Source organism: Pantherophis guttatus, chromosome 2 (genome assembly GCF_059756535.1).
Source record: "Pantherophis guttatus breed Tessera chromosome 2, ASM5975653v1, whole genome shotgun sequence".
NCBI classification, from domain to species: Eukaryota; Metazoa; Chordata; class Lepidosauria; order Squamata; family Colubridae; genus Pantherophis; species Pantherophis guttatus.
The window spans coordinates 179,707,350-179,730,967 of record NC_142064.1 but is presented as its reverse complement, the minus strand read 5'-3'; the positions used below and the strand labels follow the sequence as shown (position 1 = coordinate 179,730,967).

The following is a 23,618-nucleotide window of genomic DNA, read 5'->3' as shown; positions in this document are numbered from 1 at the left end:
ACTTTCTTCTAGATTGGATTGAAAAGTTTAGAAATAAGGAAATGAAGGTTTTTTGATGCTCCCTCATTGCCACCCAGCCATTTTTGCTGAATTGCTGCCTTTGTCAGAGACAGTGTTTTTCCCCCCTCTCTCTCTCTCTTTTTTATCTTCAAATCCTATTCCATCTCTTCCATAAATTGTTTCTGCTTTTATTGCTATTATTGCCATTACTTTAAGAAAAGCAGTTAGGGGGAGAAAAAAAGTCTTTGATACAAAGAGCAATCTAATAGGACAAAACTATCCAGCGGTGCTGCGAGTGAACCTGCTGGTCTACTGGGCACAGGCATAGATTTAGCATATAGAAAAAAAACTGCAAACAATAGTCTTGATAAGTATAAAGGCCCTCCCCACAAGGGAAACCCAGTATAATTTCAAAATATCTACAAGGAATGTGTTTTATTCTGATCTGTTCAAAACACTATCTACCATAACAGAGGTTATAGTGTTTTGCATAGTAGTCAAGAAATTTAATGGCAAACAGTCATAGTATGGTCAACTGTGGAAGAGAAGGCCAAAGATATGAAAGCATAATTTTAACATCCTTTTTGCTGGAAACAAGTATGACAGTATCAATCAAATATTCCATATCGTTGACTGGGTACTGTTTCAAAACATTGAATATGGGAATTGATTTCTTCCTAGATGTTCTTTTCACACTGTGTATTTATTACTGTTGGCTTTCACGGATGCTCAGTTGAACCCAAGCACAGTTGGTAAAATTCCATCAACATACGGCAAAATTAAATGATCTCCTCTCCCCTGTAGATCTTTATTCTTCTGGAAATCAGGCTTTTGGCATACATTCTAGGAGCAGAAAAGAAATGTAGACTGTCTCTTCCTGTTCCTACCAGCAATATGTTTAATCCTGACACTCAACGTGACAGTCAATAGATTCTAATTGTCTGAGCATGGAATAGGTCTTATTTTCAGCTCTTATTCATTGGGTAGATAATTTTATTGAGCTATTCACTGTGGCTTAGTATCTTTTTAATAGTGAGCTGTAAAAAGGCTCATCCCAGTGTATATGATGTACATTCCGTGTATCAATTTACACTTACCTAAATTTCATTTTGACCATCCACTCAATGCCCTTTCATAGGCCGTCCACTCAATTAAAGAGATCCTTCTGGAGACCTTCACAATCAATTTTTGTTTCAAGCATCCTGAACAGTTTAGTATCATCCATAGACCTGGCTGATACACTATTTATCAACATGCAGATAATTTATGAACAAATTAAAAAAACACCAGTCTCAACAGATCCCCGAGACACTAATGAAGATTCTTAATACTTCAAAAGCTCCTCATGTTTTATTTCCCTGTCAAAAATAAATTAAATATTTTCATATTTGGGCTAAAAATCACATAGAATCATTTGAGTAATCAGATCAAAATATATCAATTTTTGGGTGCACAGTAATGTCCAATTAACAGTGCAGTCGTATACATGGTTACAATGAAATAAATGCCACTTAATTCAGTGGGGCTTATTCCAAGTAAACATGTATAGGATTGCTATTTAATACCATAAAATCACAAACAAATACAGAAAAACACTTTTAAAAACATAGACATTTTCACAAGTTAGAAGAACAAGATAAACCTTTTAGGAACAATGATTGATTAGATAAAAAACTCAAATAAACTTAAAGTGGTCCTCAAATCTGATCCCCATGGATTAAAAAGAGACCTTGCAGATCAAGAAACCAGCCTGCATCAACTAGAAAAACTGGTTTCGGTAGCAAGTAAACTGTATGCTATAAACCTCAGTATTACCTTGAAATATGTTGAAGACAGACATGTATTCCAATTTAAGTGTCTTTCCCAAAAGGTTTAGCTACCCAAAGAGACTGAGACACCTAAATAATAATAAAAGACACAAGTCTGACAAGCACATTTTGTTTCAAAAGAAAAACAATTAACTGGCAACCAGGCGGTCCTTTTAGAGTCTCCAGTTGCCATTTTAATTTCAATTCTTATTTTGATGCTGTACCAGGTTTTTTTTTTAAAGAAAATTTTGATGAGACTACTCCATCTGGACTGCCACAGTTTAGATGGCCACTAGCTATTATATAAAAAAAAATGCTGGGAAATTTAATTCTTTGCAAGCATCTATTTACTGACCAGAGTTTCGCAATCTAGATTGGGTAGACCTAGATAAGAAAATGGAAATGACGTGGGGAAACAGCCCTCTCCCCCCTCCCCCCCAAGTTGGGGAAATTCCTATTCTAACTTCAAACTGCACACAGAGGGTTCTTTTCCTCCTAAGTTAAAGACTAAAGATCAAGGTCAACAAAAAGGCTTGAATTAGGATGCTACACAATAGGCTGAAACTATCATCAGCAATTATTTGGGTTCTCCAGGAACAATCTGCACATTGAAGCAAGACCTTTAGTAATTTGTGTTTAAAATTCAAAATAGTCCAACAGATCTAAAACAATATGTATTTGTTATTACTGTCTAGGTTGACATATAACAAAAGCAATGCAATTGTTCTTAGGCCTGACACTCTGCATGATGCCAAAGCTGTGCTGAGCGGCCCGCTGTTAGAGAAGGGTAGACCATCGTGCTGTAGCACTGCTTCAGCCCTCCCATGCTGTGTCAGTCTATAGGCAAACACCATGACCACTGTCACAGCACAACACATGGAAATACTAGGGAGCTATTTCTGTAACAACAGGAGGGCAGTTCCCTCTCAACTTGACCCCTGCTCTTGATAGCTATTGTGGTGATGCACTCAGAATGAAATATTTAATAAAGAGGTAGTTCAGAAAATGGGCTAGCTAAGGGAAAGAGGGGGCAATGGTTAAAATAAACTCTTAGTTAAATTGAGTGGAACAATCTCATCAGTAGGATAACCCTTCTATATCGAATGGAATATGAAGGAGGATAATTTATATGTTTGAAAGTTTTAACTTGCTATCAACTATATAAAAAAAAATCTCTGTTTTAACATTCAGAATTAAAGACTGGAAGCAGATGAGTCCATAAAGGGACAGCCGGTTGCCATACACAATTGTAACTATGTTTCTACAAGTTATGAAAAGAAAGCAATATGTGCCTGTTTCGGTGGCTGTCGTTTGCCTACCAATGGTGCAGTGCTCCCCATTCCAGCCCTCTCGGCATTCACATTTTCCATCTTTACAAGTTCCATGTTCTGTGCAGCGGGGATGACAAACCCGTTGGTCACAGGCTATCCCTGTCCAGCCCTCTTCACAGCGACATGCTCCGCCAATGCATACACCATGAGTGCCACAGTCTACAGCACATACTTCTGGAAAAGAATAAAACAAAGAAAGAGATGGAAATTACTCACTATTGCTTGTTACCCAGTATTGTCATGAAAACCAATAGCATTTTGAACACAGGAGTGATTATTATTTTTCCTAATTTAATTTGCTTATCGTCTGACTCCTAACAACTCTGGGTGGTTGTGTACTTTTGTTGCTATAAGTAAGCAACACGTGATAAACTTCTACAAATGAGATATTAAATCTGTTATTATATCGCATCCAAGCAGTTGGCATTTTGTTGAGAACATCAACCAAAAAGAGACCACAAATTAAAATTTCTGATATAGGTGTATTCCATTGCCTTTAGTATTTCCAAAGGTGAGCACAATTTTGAATAATCATTATGGTAGATGTTATCGTGAACTGAAAGTTTCAGAAACACATATCTTCAACACTATCATAAAACAGGATTACAAAAAAATACAAGGGGTGAAAATCAAAACATTGGAAGATAAATCTTTTTTTTATATTGATTCGATTAACCATGGATAAATTGTCAGTTACACAGCATTTCAGAATTCAGGCAGTGCTGCCAAGGATAAAGGACAGTTTGAAAACAGGATAAAGGGTAGTTTGAACATTAAATGCTCAAAATCACGGTAATAAAGGAGCAAACTCTTATCGTTCCTACATTGTAAGTTGTATACAGGTTTTGGGGTATCTGAATTTATATTAGAATTCCAACTCTTAATACAACAATTGAATTTTGATGATGTGAATTATCTCAAATAAGTACCCAGAGATCACACAGTCTATTGGATATCAAGAATAAATATTCTAAAACTAATTTTTTTTCTTCTTACCAACGGAGCAGTCAGGACCCATCCAGTTGGGATCACAGTTACAGAGGCCTGTGTCAGTGAGATATGTGCCATGCCCACTGCACTGGTCTGGACACTGAGCACGTGGAAGTTCACAATTTAAACCTCCCCAGCCTGGGCTACAGAGACATTCTCCATTTACACAAACACCATGGTTGGAACAGGATGGATCCAAGCAATCAACTGAAACAAAGCAAAGCAAAACAAAACAAAGTCAGTGAAAAAGGTCAGGGTACTGAACACACAGTCTGAATTGACATCAGTTGATGGATCTGTGCTCAGCAAGGTTCCTTGCTGTTGAAATGGAATGCAGCAAGCTTGCTCAGTTGTTTTGTTAGGATTTTCTGGGAATCTGAAAACATAAAAAGGTCACCCCACTTGCTATGAAGAAATTTCAAGAACCAGGTAGTGTTAAAAAAAAAGGTGGTGGGGTGGTGGGGAGGATAGGGGAAGGAATTATTAAAACAAAATAGACTGTTTTGAGACGAACGAAGAATATATATTCCAAATAGATACCAAACACTGGGATTCTTAAACAGTTTGTATTTAGGCTTCAGAAGTTTGATGGAAGGAGGCAAGGAAGTTTGTGTTCTCACTGTCTTTCCCTAGTCAACTGAAGGCCAAAACCTGTGAATTTTTTCACTAAACATGAAACTTGCCTATGTAAACTTTGTAAATAACTCCCTTCTAACGTAAATTCAAGCAGGGTACTACTTTAAAAAAAAAATTTGGAGTGATTTATGACTCCCTTTAACTTGGGCTACAAAGGCCAACGAGGAGCTCAAAATGTATATAATAACACAATTCAACATGTCAACTACATCTGAAACACATATAGTAAGAACAGTTCTCTAGGCAGGATCACCACTGCCTGCTCTTTATCCCTGAAGCTAATTGACAAATAATGGAGTTGCTTATGCTCCTTTTTTTTTTCTCGTACTTTCCACTGTATAGTATCCTTTGCTTCCATCTGTCAAGCATTCTTTCAACATAACTGGCATAAAACTGTGTCAAGCAGCCATTCCTCATCCCTTTTATTTAGCTTTTTTCAGTACTATACTTGGAGACACTTGCTGCAACTGGGAAAACAACGGTGGCATCAGAAAACAGCTGCGAAAATAGTTAGATTTTTAAATAAGAATTAAAGACTAAGGAAGTTTGGGAGTGAAGGTAAACATATAACCTTTCTACCACTACCACCGCTCCCTGATACTGAATGGTACTTATTTAATTGTCCATTTAATACTGTTGCATGAACATATTTTTTTCCCACATAGCAGCTTTAGCTTCATTAGTTCCATCAATACAGTGACTTCCTATCATGTTGGATTTCGGCTTTCATAATTCTCAGCCTGAATGTCCAATTAGAAATTATAGGATTTAGTTCATTGCATCTTGAGAGCCTAGCTTAATGAATAAATCCGCAAAATGCCCTGTAAATTGAAAGACAAGCAGACAAATTTTCAGGTACAGGTAGACCTCGACGTACGACCACAAAGTTTGGGCCCAAAGTTTCTGAGGCTTGTTAAGTGAGTTTTACAACCTTTCTTGCCACAGTCGTTAAGTCATTAAGAATCATTGCAGTTGTTAAGTTAGTAACACGATTGTTAAGGGAATCCGGTTTCCCCATTGACTTTGCTTGTCAGAAGGTCGCAAAAAGGGATCGCATGACCTTGGGACCCTGCAACGGTCATAAATATGAGCCAGTTACCACCTGTCGGAATTTGGATCACATGACCATGGGGATGCTGCGACAGTTGTGAAAAATGATCGTAAGTCACTTTTTTTCAGTGACGCTGTAACTTTGAACAGTCACTAAATGAACTGTTGTTGTAAGTCGAGGACTACCTGTATTTAAAATAAATAAGCAAGGCTCTGAGGCTGTGCCTATCCTTGAATGTCTGAAAGAGGCTTCGATAGCATTCAGCTGAATAAAGCACAAAAATCCCTTAAGAAGTTCTTATTAAATGCACCATGGTCTGAAGGTCTCCCTGCAGTGATACTGGTGAAGTGCAACCATGATTCCCTCTTCACAGGATCTGTTCTAAATGCTTTGAACTGGATGTATAGGCACATTAAATCACAAAGCACTCAGAATAAAACAATGCTTTAATGGTTCCATGAAGCAGATGATGAAAAGAAAACTGTAGACACACTTGGGGCTTAAAATGCCTTCCCAGCATCTTGAACGACAAAAGAATATAGTTTGCTGTGTTCCGCTGAGCTTCATTTATACATGCTTTCAACAGATTAAATATTCCTTAAAAAGTAGGATATTTAGTACACTGGACTATTGTCTATATTCTGAGTTAAAAACTAGCTTTTGGTGGTTTGGAACATTCATTTCTAGTGTCAAATAACTGGATGAAAAATAGATGAAGTTTCATTGGAAAAACTATTCACTTCTCTGACTGAACATAGCAAACAGAAAAAGAAGCAAGCTAACATTTGCATTATGTCATCAAGAACAAGTACAGGTAGTCCTCGAGTTACAACCACAATTGAGCCCTACATTTATGTTGCAAAGTGAAACATTTTTTAAGTGAGTTTGCCCCATTTTGCGACCTTTCTAGCTACAGTTGTTAAGTGAATCATTGCATTTGTTAAGATAGTAACACAGTTGTTAAGTGAATCTGGCTTCCCCATTGACTTTGCTTGTCAGAAGGTCTCAAAAGGTGATCACATGACCTTGGGACCAAACAACGATCATAAGGATGAACCAGTTACCAAGCATCTGGATTTTGATTGTGTCACCATAGGGATACTGCAATGATCGTTAAATGTGAAAAATGGTCATAAATCACTTTTTTCAAAGCAGTTGTAACTTTGAACAATCACTAAATGAACTGTTGTAAGTCGAGGACTACCTATATTTCAATTAGAACCAACACAGATTCACTTTTATTGACTGTTCATAGTTTTTGCAGATATAAATTAATGACTCTGTTGGTTAAGAATAAACTATCACATTCCAATCCAGAAATGGAAGTATAAGTCTTCCAGTTGTAGTTAATTTATCTATCATCACTGGTTGGCTCATTCCCATTCAGCTCTTAAAGGGCAAGAAATGAATCTAACACAATGTCCTCTTGTTTCCTTAATGCCATTTTCTTCTAGGCCAGGGGTGTCAAACTCACAACGTCACGGTGGCATCACGTGACATATTGGGATTTCCCCCCCTTTGCTAAACCAGGCATGGCCATGGTCAGTGTGTGACGCATCCGATCCGCGGGTTGGGAGTTTGACAGCCCTGGTCTAGGCCATGGGTCCCCAAACTTGGCAACTTTAAGGCTTGTGGATTTCAAATTCAATATGCTGGCTGAGGAATTCTGGGAGTTGAAGTCCACAAGTCTTAAAGTTGCCAAGTTTGGAGAGCTCTAATCTTGACAAAATAAGATGCAAGGAAAAAGCAAGGCATTGAGGCTTTGGCCAGAAGACCAAAGTAATTGTTAACTCAAATTATTTGTTTTTTAGAACATCATAGAATTTCTATGTTAATAATGTCTCATTCTGTTTCTTTTCAAGCTATGGACATTATTTGACTGCCCTCTCTCCCTTATTCCCAAGAAGGAATCACTTTCTTGCATACATTCTCCTTGCTAACAAATTATTTTTGCTGCATGCTTGTTAAAATTATTTTTGTCCCGATTCTATTCTTTGTATCTCTTTGTTATTCCCCCTTTGAATTCCACCCTCATTGTGTAATCAGAAATTACATTAGAAACTAAGGGAAAAAAATAGTTTGGTATCCCACATATACTTCAGAGATAAAGTAGTCTATTGCTATCTCTAAGGAGAGTCAAACAACCATTTCAGGATGTACTATAAAAGTGGAACAGTACAAGTGCCCACACAACTGTACTTGCAAGAGATCTTTCTACTGTAAAATTAAAGCAGAAGTTGAACCTGCCATTTTTACACACCTTTAAATAAGTTTATATTTTCTTGGACATTAGCATGAATAAATCTACAATTACCACTCATCAAATTATGTGGCAAAATTAATTTATACCCCCGTTTACAGGATGGAGTATAACTTTGGTAATAAAATGGAAATAACTAGTTATAATCCAATCCAGATTAGCACGGATAATCTCCTGGTTTGACTACTGCCAACACTCTTACATGAGGGCAGTCCTTGAAGATCACCCAGAAGCTTGGTATGCCCATGCGATACTTCTGCTTTTCAAGCTGCACTGGTAGTCCATTTTCTTTTGAGTGTGAATCAATGTGCTAATTATGCTTAATGTGGTATAGGGTCATACAGTTTAGCTTCCGTAGCATTTGGCCAGCTGCTTTCATCCAACAAGGTTGGCATATTCTACATTCCTTTGATTCTTTTGGAACCCTAGAAGTGGGCTTTATCTGTTGTGATGCCTGCTATCTGGTCTGTGGTTCTCCTTGAGAACCATGTAGTTCCCACATTTTTGTCATTTCAAAAGGCCTGGAAGACATGTTCTTCTGCCAGGTCTTTGACTAGAATGGATGTAGCCCCGTATAAGGAGTGAGTGTGTGTTTTGTGACTATCAGGATTGCCATCTTGGTTTTCTGGATTATCTTCTTTTATTGCTGCTTTTATTTCATTGCTTTATAGTTTTTCTTATGAATTCCCCATACTTCCTAGAATCAGATGGTAAACAAATAAAAATAAATAAATAATCAGGGGATCCCAATTTTATCATTATAAAGAATGAATTAAAACCTGTCTGAACTGTTTCAGGGACAGCTGGAGATGTGTGTGTGTGTTTGTGTGGTGTTCAAAATGACTATGACTCTAATCATTACTTTAAATTATGTAATATACAACCAATCAATGTCAATATCAATATTTATATATTATATTCTACATTATTTGAAATAATACACTATTAAATTCTAAACCGAACATTTCTGAAGAGGACTCTAAATACTGATTACTATGTATGCCACTTAATTATATATTACTATTTAGTTAAAAGAAGAAAAGTGGAGGCTATGATTCTTTAATTGACATTAGACATCACCCTTAGATTGAAGGAGGAAATACATTAGGTTAAGTGCATTTTGTTGCAGTGAGTTCAAGTAGTTTATGATAAATTTATTTAGCACAAGTTTAATCTTCTCTGCTTATTGGTTTCTAATAATTATCTTATTTTCCTCCAATATCATAAAAACATCTGTTATAAATTTGAACCTTCCCTTTGTTTCCTACTTCCCTTCATCTGACTTCCAAAAACCATAAAAATAATTGCTAATGGCTTTCAATTTCTTCAGTTAATCCCTTAGAACCCAGAAGTATACTTCAATAGATTATGCTGATTTAAATTTATTAAAATATTATCTATTTAATTCCTCTCCTGACCAGAAGTGCAGGAAAGGAGAATTTTTTTTGTATGTGTGGATTTGTGTTTGGCAAGGAGAGGGAGAGAGAAAGGGAGGGAGGGAGACATTGTCTTGGAAAGAGTTGTGATTTATAACTTTTTATCTTCCTCTAATTTTGAATATACCTGCCAATACAATTCTAGCTCCCTATTTGTGCTAATCCCTTATTACAACTTGAATAACATGCCATTCAGCTATAATATTTCTAAAGATTTGATACTTTCCTCCACAGAACCAACATTTCTTAGATATTAGAAGATTACTCTCGGGCAAGCAAGAATAAAATTTTAATCCTAGTGCCACTGAAGCTTTCCAAATGAGATCAGTGCCACAAACAGAAAGCTTGACCTTCTCATTCTTCTTGTTCTCTTATGAACTAAGATTGCAAAGAAGAGGTTCCTAATGTTATCAAAGAATATGGATGCCTGTCAGAGACCTGTCTTTCTAAGTTTTTATTTATTTTATAGATAGACTTGGCCCTTCTTATTCTGAACTCAGACGATCAGGGCAAGAGTCATCTGCAGGAATTGATTGCCACTGAAACTCAAAAAACACACTGAGTATTTGTTCTGCTATGCCCGAATAAGTGACAATTTTCTGTCTTTTACAAATGTTATGTTATAGTAGCATACGTATCTCCTGCACACATTCAGGAGGAAGACACTGGGAACCTCTGTAACAAATTGCAAGTGATACTAAATACAACTTGAAAAAAGGAGCTAGTTATTATCAGTGGGTGATTATGAATGAGTGTCTACAAATGGATAATTAACAAGAAAAAGAAAGCAGACACATTGTAAGATATAGGAAAACATACCATAAAATGTGACTATGCCACAGATTCTATTTCAAATGTAAAATATTTTTATAATAAAAATTATAAATGTTTTGATTTAAATTTCCTGCCGTAGTGCCTGCCTTCTGGAACATTCTCCTCTCTGAGATTAGGATGTTGGCCTATTGGTCTTTCAAAAGAACTTGAAGACCTGCTAATATGCCTGCAAGCATGCAAAGTATGCCAAGAGTCCCTTTTCTGGCTATGTGGACATGACAGATCATAATGTCTCTTGGCTGCTCTTTGTACTTAATAGTTTCTTTGAATTGTGTTTGAACTATTTTAATTATTTTTATATTTGTTGGCCAGTAGAGTCAAAGGTGTGAGATGAATGAGGACACTAACTAAATAAATAAGTAGGTCTAAATTCTTTGGAAAGAGTATATTGAAACCTTTTCCAAACAGGATTATAAAATGACAGAAAAATGTGTAAAGAGAAGATGTATTCAGGAAGAAATTCCACTAGAAAAGTAAGGTTCAACTGGCAATAAACCAGTTATCAAATAGGAAAGCCGCAGGCAGAGATTAAATACTCTTTGAACTCTTGAAATCTGCAGGAGAGATAGTTAAAATCCCTGCACTTCTATGTTAACACATACGGAACAATGCTGTGTGGCTTACAGACTAGAATAAATGGTATGAGTATGTGTGTGTATACATACACATACACATTTTTACTTATTTACTAAGACTTATCTGCCATTCCAGTCAAATATGACTCTGAATGGTTTAAAAAACTCCAGATACAGTAAAAAAGTTAAAAAGAAAAGTACAATCTGATATAATAAATAATAACTCAATATGACTGGCATACTAATAAAAGCGTATGATGCACAACTTCTCCTTGAAGGGAACAAAGACTCAAATCTTCCAGTTAAAGGTCCCCACTTCTAAATAGTCACCCGAAACCATAACTTGTATACCAAAGCAGTTAAGACTCAACAGATGTGCAAAATACTGAAACAACTGTACCAATTATCAGGGAAACAAAGTTTGGTTTTGTCAGAAAAGAACATACGTAGCAGAACGCGGGAATTATGATGAGATTCTGAGTTTCTGTATCCAGGGAGGTCAGATTAAACTCACCTGTTCTACCTCTATGCTGGCAAGCAAGGAATATTTATTCAAACAGTGAGAGAATTGCCGCTTGAGCTGATTTCTTGCTGAATTTGATTTTAATCTAGCAAGTGCCATTATATTATTTCCCATGCATGTATTTTATTTTATTCAATGACTATTAAAAAAAATGCCTTAAAACATTTTAGATTTATCTCATTATAGTGTTGTCTTGGGTGCATTTTGGATGGAAGATAGGGTGTAGTTCTGGTCACATGATACAAAAAAGATGCTGGGATGCAGAGAGGAACAACAAAGATGATAAAGAGTGTGGAGGCTCACTCATATTGATGAATAGTTGACAGCTATGTATGTCTAGGCTTTTGAAGCGAAGGTTTCAGGGTGGGGTGGGGGACATGATCACTGTCTTCCAGTATTTGAGGGGCTGTCACAGAGAAGAGGAGGTTGACTTATCCTCCAAAGCACTCCAAAGCACAAGAATTATGGGGTGGAAGCTCATTAAAGCTCATTCAATCATCCAACCTAGAAGTAAGGAGAAGTTTTCCAACAGTTAAGAACAATTAATCAGTGGGATTGCTTGCCGCCTGGAATTGTGGGTGCTTTGTCACTGGAGGTTTTCAAAAATAGACTGTGGGCAGCCATTGAGCTGAGGTGGCGCAGTGGTTAGAGTGCAGTACTGCAGCTACTTCAGCTGACTGCTAGTTCAGCAGATCAGCGGATCAAATCTCACCGCTTAAGGTTGACTCAGCCTTCCATCCTTCCGAGGTGGGTAAAATGAGGACCCAGATTGTTGGGGGCAATATGCTATTTAGTATACTGTCTTTGGTGTAAGCTGCCCAGAGTCCTCGGACAATGAGCGGCATAGAAATATGACTAATAAAATAAATAAATAAAATAATTTTGACCAAGACTGCATAAAATCTCCTGCCTTGAGCAGCAGGTTGGATTAGGCCTGGTTGGGCTAGGAGAGGGGGGGTCCCCCTCGTTGAGATGTGCCCACCGGGTTTCTATGCATTTCATCAGCCGAGGTCCCAGGGGAGGGGCGGGCGGTGGCGGGTCTTGTAAAGGAAGGTCTCGTTCCAAGTGAGGCCACTGTACCTCAGATAGCTGGATGTGAGTCCCTCCTGGTGAAGTGGGGACAAGGGAGGCAGATGGGCTTGCTGATTATGTACCTGGCTCCCTGCCACGTGTCGGCTGCCCTGCCCAAGCTACTCAGCATGATTGCCGAGGTGGTGGTGGAGACCCCCAGGCTTATGGTCATGGGGGACTTCAACCTGCCATCTGTTGGCGAAGCGTCTGAGGCGGCCCGGGAGTTCATGGCTTCCATGATGGCCATGGACCTGACCCAATTAATTCATGGACCCACTCACACGGGAGGACACACTCTGGACTTGATTTTTGTCTCTTCAGTGGATGAATGATCTTGAGATAGGGGCAGTAGCGATTGAGCCCTTGTCATGGTTGGATCATTCTCTCCTTAGGCTTGACTTTCTAACTGCCACACCCCGCTGCAGGGAGGCGGAACAGACCAGATGGTTCCGCCTCAGGTGCATGATGGATCCTGATAGGTTCCAGATGGAGCTTGGGCCATTTCCAGAGGATCTGACTCATGACTCGTCTGAAGAGCTGGTGGCCGACTGGGATAGAGGGGCCGCTGACGCTTTGGACTGAGTCATGCCTTTGCAGCCTCTGACCTGTCGCCGAGTTTACCTGGCTCCTTGGTTCTCCGAGGAGCTGAGGGAGATGAAGCGCCGGAAAAGACGCCTAGAGAGAAATTGGACGTCTAGTCGCTCCGAATCCGACCAACACGGGTGAGGTCTCATATTAAGACCTACCTTGTGCTGATAAAAAGCGGCAAAATCTAACTCTTTTTCCGCTCTTATCGCATTGGCAGATAACAGTCCAGCCACCCTGTTTAGGGTGACCCGCTCTCTCCTCCATCTGGGAGTGCAGGAGGATCCCTTGCAGGGTCGCGCTGAGGATTTTGTTCAGTATCTGCATGATAAAATCACTCAGATTCGGGAAGGCTTGGTCTCTGACTGGGTAGGTACAGACGGGATGATGGAGGCTGGTCTTGAGAATGTCATTTGGGAGGAGTTCAACCCTGTTGCTCCCAAGGACATGGACAGGATACTGGGGCGGCTGAATGCGACCACATGTTTATTGGACCCGTGTCCCTCCTGGTTGGTGCTGGCCTCCCGGGAGGTTAACCAAGGCTAGCTCTAGGGGATTATCAACGCTTCCTTGAATGAGGGTGTCTTGCCACCCGCCTTGAAAGAGGCAGTGGTGAGGCCCCTCCTCAAGAAGCCCTCTCTGGATCTGGCTGTTTTGGCTAACTATCATCCGGTCTCCAACTTTCCCTTCGTGGCAAAGGTTGTTGAGAGTGTGGTGGCGCGACAGCTTCCTGGGTACCTGGATGAAACTGTCTATCTGGATCCGCTCCAGTCCGGCTTCAGGCCTGGGCACAGCATGGAAACGGCATTGGTCGTGTTGGTGGATGATCTCTGGAGGGCTCGAGATAGGGGTTGTTCCTCTATCCTGGTCCTATTAGATATCTCAGCGGCTTTTGATACCATCGACCATGGTATCATGCTGCGCCAGTTGGAGGGGTTGGGAGTGGGGGGCACCGTTCTGCGGTGGTTCTCCTATCTCTCCGAGCAGACGCAGTCGGTGTTGGCAGGGGGAAAGAGGTCGACCTCGAGGCGCCTTGTTTGTGGGGTGCCGCAGGGGTCGGTCCTCTCACCCTTTCTGTTCAACATTTATGTGAAGCCGCTGGGCGAGATCATCCGTGGCTTTGGGGTGGAGTTCCATCAGTACGCTGACGATACTCAGCTGTACATCTCCACCCCAGGCCATCCCAACGATGCCTTTGAAGTAATGTCCTGGTGCCTGGAGGCCGTGCGGATCTGGATGGGGAGTAACAGGCTTCGACTCAACCCTTCCAAGACCGAGTGGCTGTGGCTTCCGATGTCCCGATATAGCCAGCTGGAGCCATCGCTGGCTATTGGGGGCGAGTTATTGGCCCCCACGGAGAGGGCTTGCAACTTGGGCATCCTCCTGGATGCACGGCCGTCTTTAGAAGAGCATGTGACGGCCGTGGCCAGGGGGGCTTTTCATCAGGTTCACCTGATTCACCAGTTGCGTCCCTTTCTGGATCGGGACTCCTTAAGCACAGTCACTCAGGCACTTGTCACTTCCCGCCTGGACTACTGCAATGCTCTATACATGGGGCTCCCCTTGAGGAGCACCCAGAGGCTCCAACTGGTGCAGAATGCGGCCACACGGGGGATTATGGGAGTGAGGGGGCGCTCCCATGTGACGCCTCTCCTGTGTGAGCTGCATTGGCTGCCAGTGGTCTTCCAAGGTGTTGGTTACCACCTTTAAAGCGCTCCATGGCATAGGGCCTGGGTATTTGTGGGACCGCCTTCTGCCGCCGATAGCCTTCCACAAAGTATGCTTCCACAAAGAGGGACTCCTCAGGGTGCCGTCGGCCAGGCAGTGTCAGCTGGCGACCCCCAGGGGGAGGGCCTTCTCTGTGGCAGTACCTGCCCTCTGGAACAATTTGCCCCCGGAGATATGCATGATACCAGATCTCCGGGCTTTTCGCCGTGCCCTAAAAACTTTTCTTTTCCACCAAGCAAGGCTGGCGTAACCCCACCCCCCTTTTGAGATGTTAGATTTTTAATTGTCTATGGGTTTTAGTTGGGATGTTTTAAATTCTGGGCCAAAGTTGTGTAATTCTTTTAACAAATTTTAAATTTTGTATTGGGATGTTTTTATTTTCGCTGTGCACCGCCCTGAGTCCAGCAGGAGAAGGGCGGTATACAAATTTAAATAAATAAATAAATAAATAAGAAGCTCTCCAAGGTCCCCTCCAGTCCAGGGGTAAAATGCTCCCGGATAGGACGGGATCGCCCGGTCCAGTAGCGATCTTGGCTGGTGTTTCAGTGATCCAGTAGCGATGGTGGAGCAAAGCTCCACCCACCCACCCGGGTGTCATTACCCCTTGGTTTTAACCAGGAAGTAATGTTTTTTTTACCTTCTGCGCATGCGCAGAAGGTCTGTGTGCATGTGATGCTCATGCAGTGTGTGCGCTTCCGAACTGGTAAGGAAGGTAGGAAGGTAAGGAAGGAAGATTTCACCCCTGCTCCAGCCCTATGATTCTGTGTTCTGTGTTCTATTATCAGTAAGGGAAAAAAAATAAGAAACAACTTTTCAAACATAAACAGCATATTTTTTTCAATCTGTTTCAGATTGTTAAAATTGGTGTGCAAAAATCCTTCTTTCCTTCATTCACCTGGTTGTCCAGATTTTTACAACTGAGATATAATACTTCTAGTTTTACTAACTATTAAGCAAAGGATTTCTTAATATCACCTTCTCATCAGTTGGTTACATGCCCCAAACCCTTCAGATAAAAACAAGCCGTTGAAGATATGAAATGTTTTGTTTGTTTTTATTTATTTTCCAGTTGTTCTAAATATTTTAGGTTGTTATTTCTATAAAAAAAATCTTGCTTTATTGGTTTGCTGAACATTACCTACTTGGACTTCAAACAAAAATATCATTAAACATTGTACTGCTTTTCGCTAGGGCTTTACATGGATTGAAAATGATTTAGAAGATGTCCTTAGGATCTTGCATGAGAAGAGCACCTGTCTATTACCTTTCTTCACACTTCTCTGCACAACTGAAAAAGAGTTGTGGTTGCTTTAAGGAGTTCACTCACTATAGTAATACAATTTTTAACTACTTCCAACTCAGGCAGCAGTTGGATTGATTTAATGTATAATAGAGAGGTGCTTCTAGGAGGTTTATTGCACTTCCAAATGCTTTTCAAAGCATGCAGAAATGTATTTTTCTTCCATTAATCAATTCAATAATTGATTGTTCCCAGGCAATCACATCAGACACAATTCCAGATGGCACAGTTATTAACCAGCCATGACCTTTAAGCATGATATTTACTTATTTATCTAATTAACTTTATATCTTTATGTCCTGTAAGCCGCCTTGAGTCACCATGTGTGAGTAGGCGGCAAAATAAATGTTCTAAATAAATAAATATCTCTTCATTCTCCAAAGCTCAAGATGACACATTCAAATTTATCCTACAATCATATAAGATAAAATAGACAAACAGCCACAAGCACAAAGTCACTTAGTCACAAAAAATAAATCTGTCTTTAAGTATGGTCCAACAGTATAAAACTAGTTATAAACTATTCTGAGAATGGATTCTCCTAAATACTTTTTTTAAAAAAAAGACAATCTGTGGCCTGTAGGGTTATTGTTTCAGATATATTTCCTCAGCTAAACAGAAAAGAGTATGAAGGCTCAGTGGCTTAGTAACGTTGGAGATGGTCTCTGCTCTAGCACTTCAAGTTCTAGCACTGCATGCTTGGGTGAACTCCCTCAGCTCCCTCAGCTTCTGTCCACCTAACATTTCGAAAGCATGTTCTACGCAAGTAGATAAATAGGGGCCACTTTGGTGGGGAGACAAGTTGGTGCTCCATGCAGGCAGTCTGATTCCTGCCAATTTTGAACTTTCCCAGTTGCGGAGCCCTTCTGCAAGGCATATCCAGGAAAGGAGGGGGCCTACGATGACCCTGCAGGAAGAGCAACTCATATTTTTTTTCTGGTGCGAAGCCACCTTGCCCTCCTGAGGTGTACCTTGGGAAGCGCATGAGCATGCCATACAGCAGAACTGGTAAAAATTGACAGCCAAACTACTACTCTATAATAACATTGTGATCTCCTGGCTAATGTAACAATGCCATACACTAATAATAATAACCTAAACAGAAACAGAATGGCTACAGATAAAAGTAGGACCAACTTCCTAATGGCTGTTCCATTGAGTTTCTTTGTGGGAAGCTGGAAGAGTACCAGAATTCATTCCTCCCTCTCTTCCTATAGATAAGACTAGATATTTTTCTGTCTGAACACAAAGAGAAAATATCTGCTGTGAGCTCCATGTAGGCATCAGAAAGGGAATCTGGCCAGTAAACACTCAGCTCCATTCAGCAACACCGATTGCACCCCAATGCAAGGAATTACGGGGTCATAAAAAAAAAAATCAGAAAATGCATATACAGTAGTATATAAAGCATATAAAGCAAGTATGCCTGTATATACATAAGTTGAAGAGACATATGTAAATATGTAATATTTTATGTAAATAAAATACGTCTTAGAATTATAAAATTGGAGCTGCAATAGCCTCGCAGATCTAGTTCAACCCTCTAACTCAAATCATTCCAGCAAATGGCTATTCAACCTGCGCTTGAAAATCTCCAATGACAGAACTCCCACGATTACAGGAACTGTTCCACTGCTTAATAGCAATCCCAGTAAGGATATTTTTATTTCGAGTTTGGATCTCTCTCTGAATGTTTCTGGTAACTGGTTCTTTTCTTACAATGATATGCAACAGAGAATAAATCCACGTCTCCCCTGTAACAACTGTTCAAGAAGTAATAAAAGACACACATCACATCTCCCTTTAGATTTCTTTTCTTTAGTCTAAACTTACCCAGTTATTTTAACAATTCTTCATAAGATACAGCCTCTCAGCATTTTTGTTGTTCTTTGTGCTATTTCTAGTTATTCGGCATCCAGCAAAATTTGACAAAATTTGCTAATCTTTGACCATAATAAATATCTGACGATGAAATTGGACAAAAGTTTCAGGTGCTGTCTAACCAATGCATCACAGAGTAAATCTATCACCTCCCATGATCTGGACTTCTGTTGATATAGCTCAGGATTGCATTGACTCTTTTGGCATTACCACACACTTAATTCCTTTATTTTTGTTTGTGTGCCCTCAATTGCTATTTAAATCTTTATAAGTTAGTCTTATTGGTAGAAAAGGCCCAAATCCCCCAATAAAAAGTCAAATTAAAGTCCAATTAAAGTTGAGGCATAGGACAAGGCATAAGCTCTTTAGCTTGTAAATTGTAACCTGATGTACAGTATATTATGGGATAAGGCATAATGCACAAACAGCAAATGTTTTGCATATACTATAGTTAAAAATATGTTGTTCGAACAAGAAGTAGATTGTTAAAAAGAGAAGCATATTATTGGGAATTAGGCTCTGGTACTAGTGAAATGACAGTTACAAAAAATTGTGATTAAACTATGCATAAGCTTGGAACATTTTTGCTATGTCCATTCTTCAGTAGAAAGTTGATTTTACAAACTCTTCCATGGTGTGTTAAATCTGGGCAAAAGGTACACTAGGCAGCATTGAGTTGGGACAACATTATGAAGCAAACAAAATTTAAGGTTTCAAAACCTCTTATAACAGAGTGTTTTCTGATTTCCATTGGTCTGGCCTCAGAGCTCTCAAGAGCTTCTGCTCTTAAATTGGGAAGGGGGGGGGCTCATATAGCTTTAGGTGTTATACTATGTATTGACCAGCAGGGGGCATTGCATGATTGATTTTGTCTTGATTGAAAAGTATGACAGCATGTAGAAAAATTTCCTATGACCACTTTTCCTGAAAGTTAGGAACTCTCAGGGCAAGATATCTATAAAATTGAATTCAGTGTATAATCAAGAAGTGCTAGCCTGTGGATTCAACTGCTGTTAAAAGGTTCAATACAGAACATCTAGTAGGAAGCATACTTATGCCGAAAGTGTATAATGAAACTGATTCCATAGTGCCGTGATGGTGAACCTATGGCACGCATACTAGAGGTGGCACGCAGTGTCCTTTCTGATGACACAAGAGCAGTCACCCCAGTTCAGCTCCGCTGCGCATGTGTGCGCACCTCCCACCGGCCAGCTGATCTTTGGGTCTCTGCCGCACATGCGTGGGGGTGTGTGGAGCCGCACGCATGCAGGAGGGGGTGTGTGTATGTGTGGGGTGGGGGCGAATGCAGGGGGACACACGTGCATTTGTGAGGGGCACACATGCACGCATTGCATATTGGGGGTTCGAATGCACACATGTGCACTCTTTGGGTGCTTGGTCTGGAAAAGGTTAGCCATCATTTTCCTATTGGTCAGTAGTTAACATAGGTATTGTCTAAAAAGAGATAACCCAGATGAGATTAAGCCTAGTGTATCTTTTAAAAAATAAATAATTTTTAGAATACTTTGATATTTTGAGAAAAGCCAACCCCATGCAAAGATCATTGATTTGTATTAATAAGCGTGTGAATGGCCAATCACACATGATGTTTCACAGAATGAAGAAAAACAACTTGCATAGACTTCTTGAAGTCTATGATCTTAAAATGATTTAGCATATACAGAAAATCAACAATGTGAGATTCAGAATACATGGAATCTTTGGGGCCTAAGTTATTAGCTCAAACCTAGTAACAGAATTTCCATAGTTATGACATTCTCACTTTTCCACCCTACGAAAAATGGTCTTAAAGGTAGAATACATATATTAAATCACACAAGGACAAAAAAGGTCAAGGCATTTTTTCCAATATTGTGTTATGCAAAATTCCCTTGGGCTAAAAATTATACTTAGAAAGTTAAATACCTTTGAAAAATTGCACAGCTATAAAACCGACAACAAAAATACTATTAAACTAACCTAATTTATTAATTTTACTCACTTTCTACCCCAAATTGCACTAAATGAAGCTTGACAAGTTAGCTATTTCGGGGGGTGGGGGTTGTGTGCAATTTTAATAGACCAACAGTGTATGCAGCAAAAATTTGTGTATCACATATATCGATTTCAGTGCCATGGCCATTTCAGGTAAATTGTTTGAACAATATGACTATGATGAATATCTGAAATAAAAAGCTAACGGGAAAAAAAGTGCTGACCTACAGTATCCAATTCCATTTCATAGCTAGAAAGTAGCATATGAATCAACCTCAGTCCATTCTTTTCAAAAGCACAAATCAATAGAGAAGATTTTTTTAATCTTTAATAAAAAAATCAGATATGTTTATTTGTTTTGCTGTTGTTGCTATTGTTACATGGAATAAACGTTTTAAACTAATAAACAATTGCCTAGGAATTTATTTTATATGCACCTAACCTAGTATCTACTAAAGAATTTTGCATAGTCCCAACAAAATGAAAGTTATTTTGAAGAGACAGTGCCAATATTATGGACTTCTGGTTTATTAAATGATGTAATGGAAAAGGCTACGTTAACCTTTCTTGTCATTTTTCTGAATGTTCTATATATGTTTTTTCATTTATACATGGTTTCTACAATCCATTGATCTTTCTAATTCCTTATCCTTTCTTGCTCCTGATTAAATCATTTGTTCATTCTTTCTGAACACCCAAATATGTAGAGGTCAGACTTTAGCAGTCACAGAGAGACTTTAATAAGAATAGCATTTCATTTATGTCAAGGGTTTTTTTTCTCCTGGACTCTCTAAAGCAGGTTCTGACCAGTTCTGGAGAACAGGTAGTGGAAATTTTGACTAGTTTGGAGAACCGGTAAATACCACCTCTGACTGGCCCTACCCCCATCTATTCTCTGCCTCCTGAGTCCCAGCTGATTGGGAGCAAATGGAGATTTTACAGTATCCTTCCCCTGCCATGCCTACCAAACCATGCCCACCAAGCCATATCATACCCACCACGCCACACCCACAGAACTGGTAGTAAAATTTTTTGAATCCCACCACTGCTCTAAAGGAATTGCACTACCTGCAAAGATTATATACCTGTTACAGTTTACAGTATTTATTTTCTTGATGAAAGAACTTGGAGATGAAAAGTTGTTTGAGATTAAAAATAGGATGAAATAGGCTTGTAAAGGAAAGCTAAAAGATAATCATAAATGTGATGATTATATACTGCACTTTTCCTATGAGGACAAGTTTATTTCCCCAAATAATTTTGGGAGGCATCTATCTTACATTCATTGAAAAGAATAATATGAAAAAAGAAGAACAGATGGGAGTGCCTTTGAAGGTTAGCTAGTTCTGGGAAAGGAAATTTATCCTTAACCCTTTTTGAAATTCCTACATAAAGCTTCACTTTTTTAATTAGCTGTTCCCTCCCTCATCTCTATTCATTTTTGTTCTCCCCTTTTACTTCCCTGTCCCTAGACAGCTTTCTTTCTTTATATCTTATATCCATCTTCCCTTTTATTTTTTCTTCTGGAAATAGGAGGAAAGGTTTGTGTTGCACCTTTATAGGATATAAAGCATAAGAATTCTTATAGCATAAGAATTGTGTGCGTGTGTGTGTGTGTGTAACAGAGATATTGGGTGGTATATTTAGACAAGAATCAATTCATTTTCCCTATTTTACTGGAAATTAGTTTTAATTAATAGTTATGAACATTGATCATACATACTCTTTGTGTCCAGACCAGGGATGGGTTCTAATTTTTTTTACTACCGGTTCTGTGGGCGTGGCTTATTTTGTGGGTGTTGCTTGGGGGGTAATGTGACTGGGTGAGCGTGGCCAGCTTTTTTTTTTTTTTTACTTTTATTTTTAAAAGCATTATTTCTACAACCTTAAGAGGTTGCAGGAAAAAATGCTTTTAGAAGCCTCTGATGATCAGGCAAGTCATCTGGGATTGCCAGAGGCTTTTAAAGGAATTTTTTTTTCCTACAACCTCCTCGGCTGAAGAGGTTGCAGAAAAAATGTTTTCAGAAGCCTCTGAAGATCCCAGCTGAGCCACGCGATCATCAGAGGCTTTTTAAAAAAAAATTTTAAAAGCATTTTTTCAGCCGAAGAATCTTTATTTTTGAAAACAGTTTTAGGTTGTTTTCAAACATTTTCAGTTTTAGCCCAGTGCTGAAGTCTATCAAGATCCTTCTGAAGTGTTAGGTATTCTGGTCAACTCGGTGTCTGCAAATTTGATGAGTCCCCTTTCTATCCACTCATCTAAGTCATTTATGAAGATGTTGAAGAGTACTGGACCTAAGTAAGAACCTTGTAGTAACCCACTGCATGGTTTCCTCCAAGTTCCATTTTGAGCTACCCATTATGTGCTATTGGTCAGCCAGTTGCAAATCCGTCTGGTGGTGATATTGTCTATTCTACATTGTCCTATCTGACCAAGAAGTAGACCATGGTCTGATTTGTGAAATGCCTTACTGAAGTCTAAGTAAGCTATGTTCACAGCATTTCCCTTATCCACTAATTTAGTCACTTTGTCAAAGTGACTAAATAAAGTTTGTCTGCCATGATCTGTATTTGACAAACTGATGCTGGCTTCAATAACTGTCTTCTTCTTGAGGGATTTCCATTTTAAGCATTACAGGGGACAAAAATTAATTGTAAGCAAAATCACACAAAATATCCCATTCCTGGCCATATTTGGTCATTTCAATTTACTTAAAACTTTTCACTCTCCTGTTCCTGGCACCCCCCTACTCCTTTTGCAGAAAATTTTAGCTACTTAAATGTTCAATACAAAGTGCTTTTTAGAATTCATTAAATTGTCTTCCTTTCTGTATACCATTTACTTTCCTTTAATTCAATGTGATTGCGTGTAACAAGAATAATTTACTCTACATGGGGCCTCTAAGTGACATGGATACCTGTAGTCTTTCAAATATGGCTCCTCTTTTTCTGAATTAATTATGACTGAAGTGTTTGCTTTTATAGGTTTCCAATTATGCCATTTTGTATACCATCTTTTTTATTTGTTTTGTTCTGCATTTTGCACTTTAAAAATGCTCAGTCAATAAAATCCATACCCCCCGAAAGAAAAGAAAAGATAGATCCAGACCCCACAACAAAAGAATCACTCAGGTTTACCTGTGGTGTGTTATTTTGCAATGGCTCAAATTATTAGGCTCCTTAAGTACATAGAAAGAAAGAAGCATATAAATACAAATCACACCAACCGGTAACACAGACGATGCTAAATTCCTGAGCTTCTGCTCCAGGACTATTATAGCGGTTGTGTATCAAAGCATTATGGAATTTTTCCTTTTGTCCTCTCACCCACTCAATACAAGGTGAACAAATGTAGTTTGTATAGTAGCATTTACCTTCCTCACAGTTTTCGCCTTTGTATCCTACAGAGCAAACACAGTTCCCTTCAATGCAAGAACCATGGCCTCCACATGACGGATCAATACACTGGCTGATGGGTATGTCACACTCTGGCCCTTTCCAGCCACTGTAGCACAAACAGGCTCCTTTGGTGTATTGTCCATTGCCACTGCACAGAACTGGACACGCAGCTGGATAATTGAATAGAAAAAAGGAAACAAAACAGCATGTCAATA

The 23,618-nt window shown here is 39.3% G+C and overlaps 1 protein-coding gene and 1 long non-coding RNA gene across 7 annotated transcripts in view; one reads left to right on the top strand and one right to left on the bottom strand.

The window, feature by feature from the left end:
* LOC117658113 (uncharacterized) overlaps window positions 1-23,493 on the top strand; it is a 32,054-nt gene extending 8,561 nt beyond the window's left edge. The window contains exon 3 of the long non-coding RNA XR_004589232.2: window positions 23,412-23,493. This is a non-coding gene — a long non-coding RNA (uncharacterized LOC117658113). The remainder of the gene's footprint in view (window positions 1-23,411) is intronic.
* The window catches only part of TENM2 (teneurin transmembrane protein 2), a 959,433-nt gene that overhangs the window by 148,339 nt on the left and 787,476 nt on the right, over window positions 1-23,618 (bottom strand). For all 6 annotated transcript variants that reach the window (XM_087887374.1, XM_034406200.3, XM_087887377.1 and 3 more), the window contains 3 exons: window positions 23,379-23,573; window positions 4,136-4,336; window positions 3,128-3,313 (listed from right to left, as the gene is read on the bottom strand). In XM_087887374.1, the coding sequence (XP_087743500.1) occupies window positions 3,128-3,313; window positions 4,136-4,336; window positions 23,379-23,573 (582 nt within the window). The remainder of the gene's footprint in view (window positions 1-3,127; window positions 3,314-4,135; window positions 4,337-23,378; window positions 23,574-23,618) is intronic.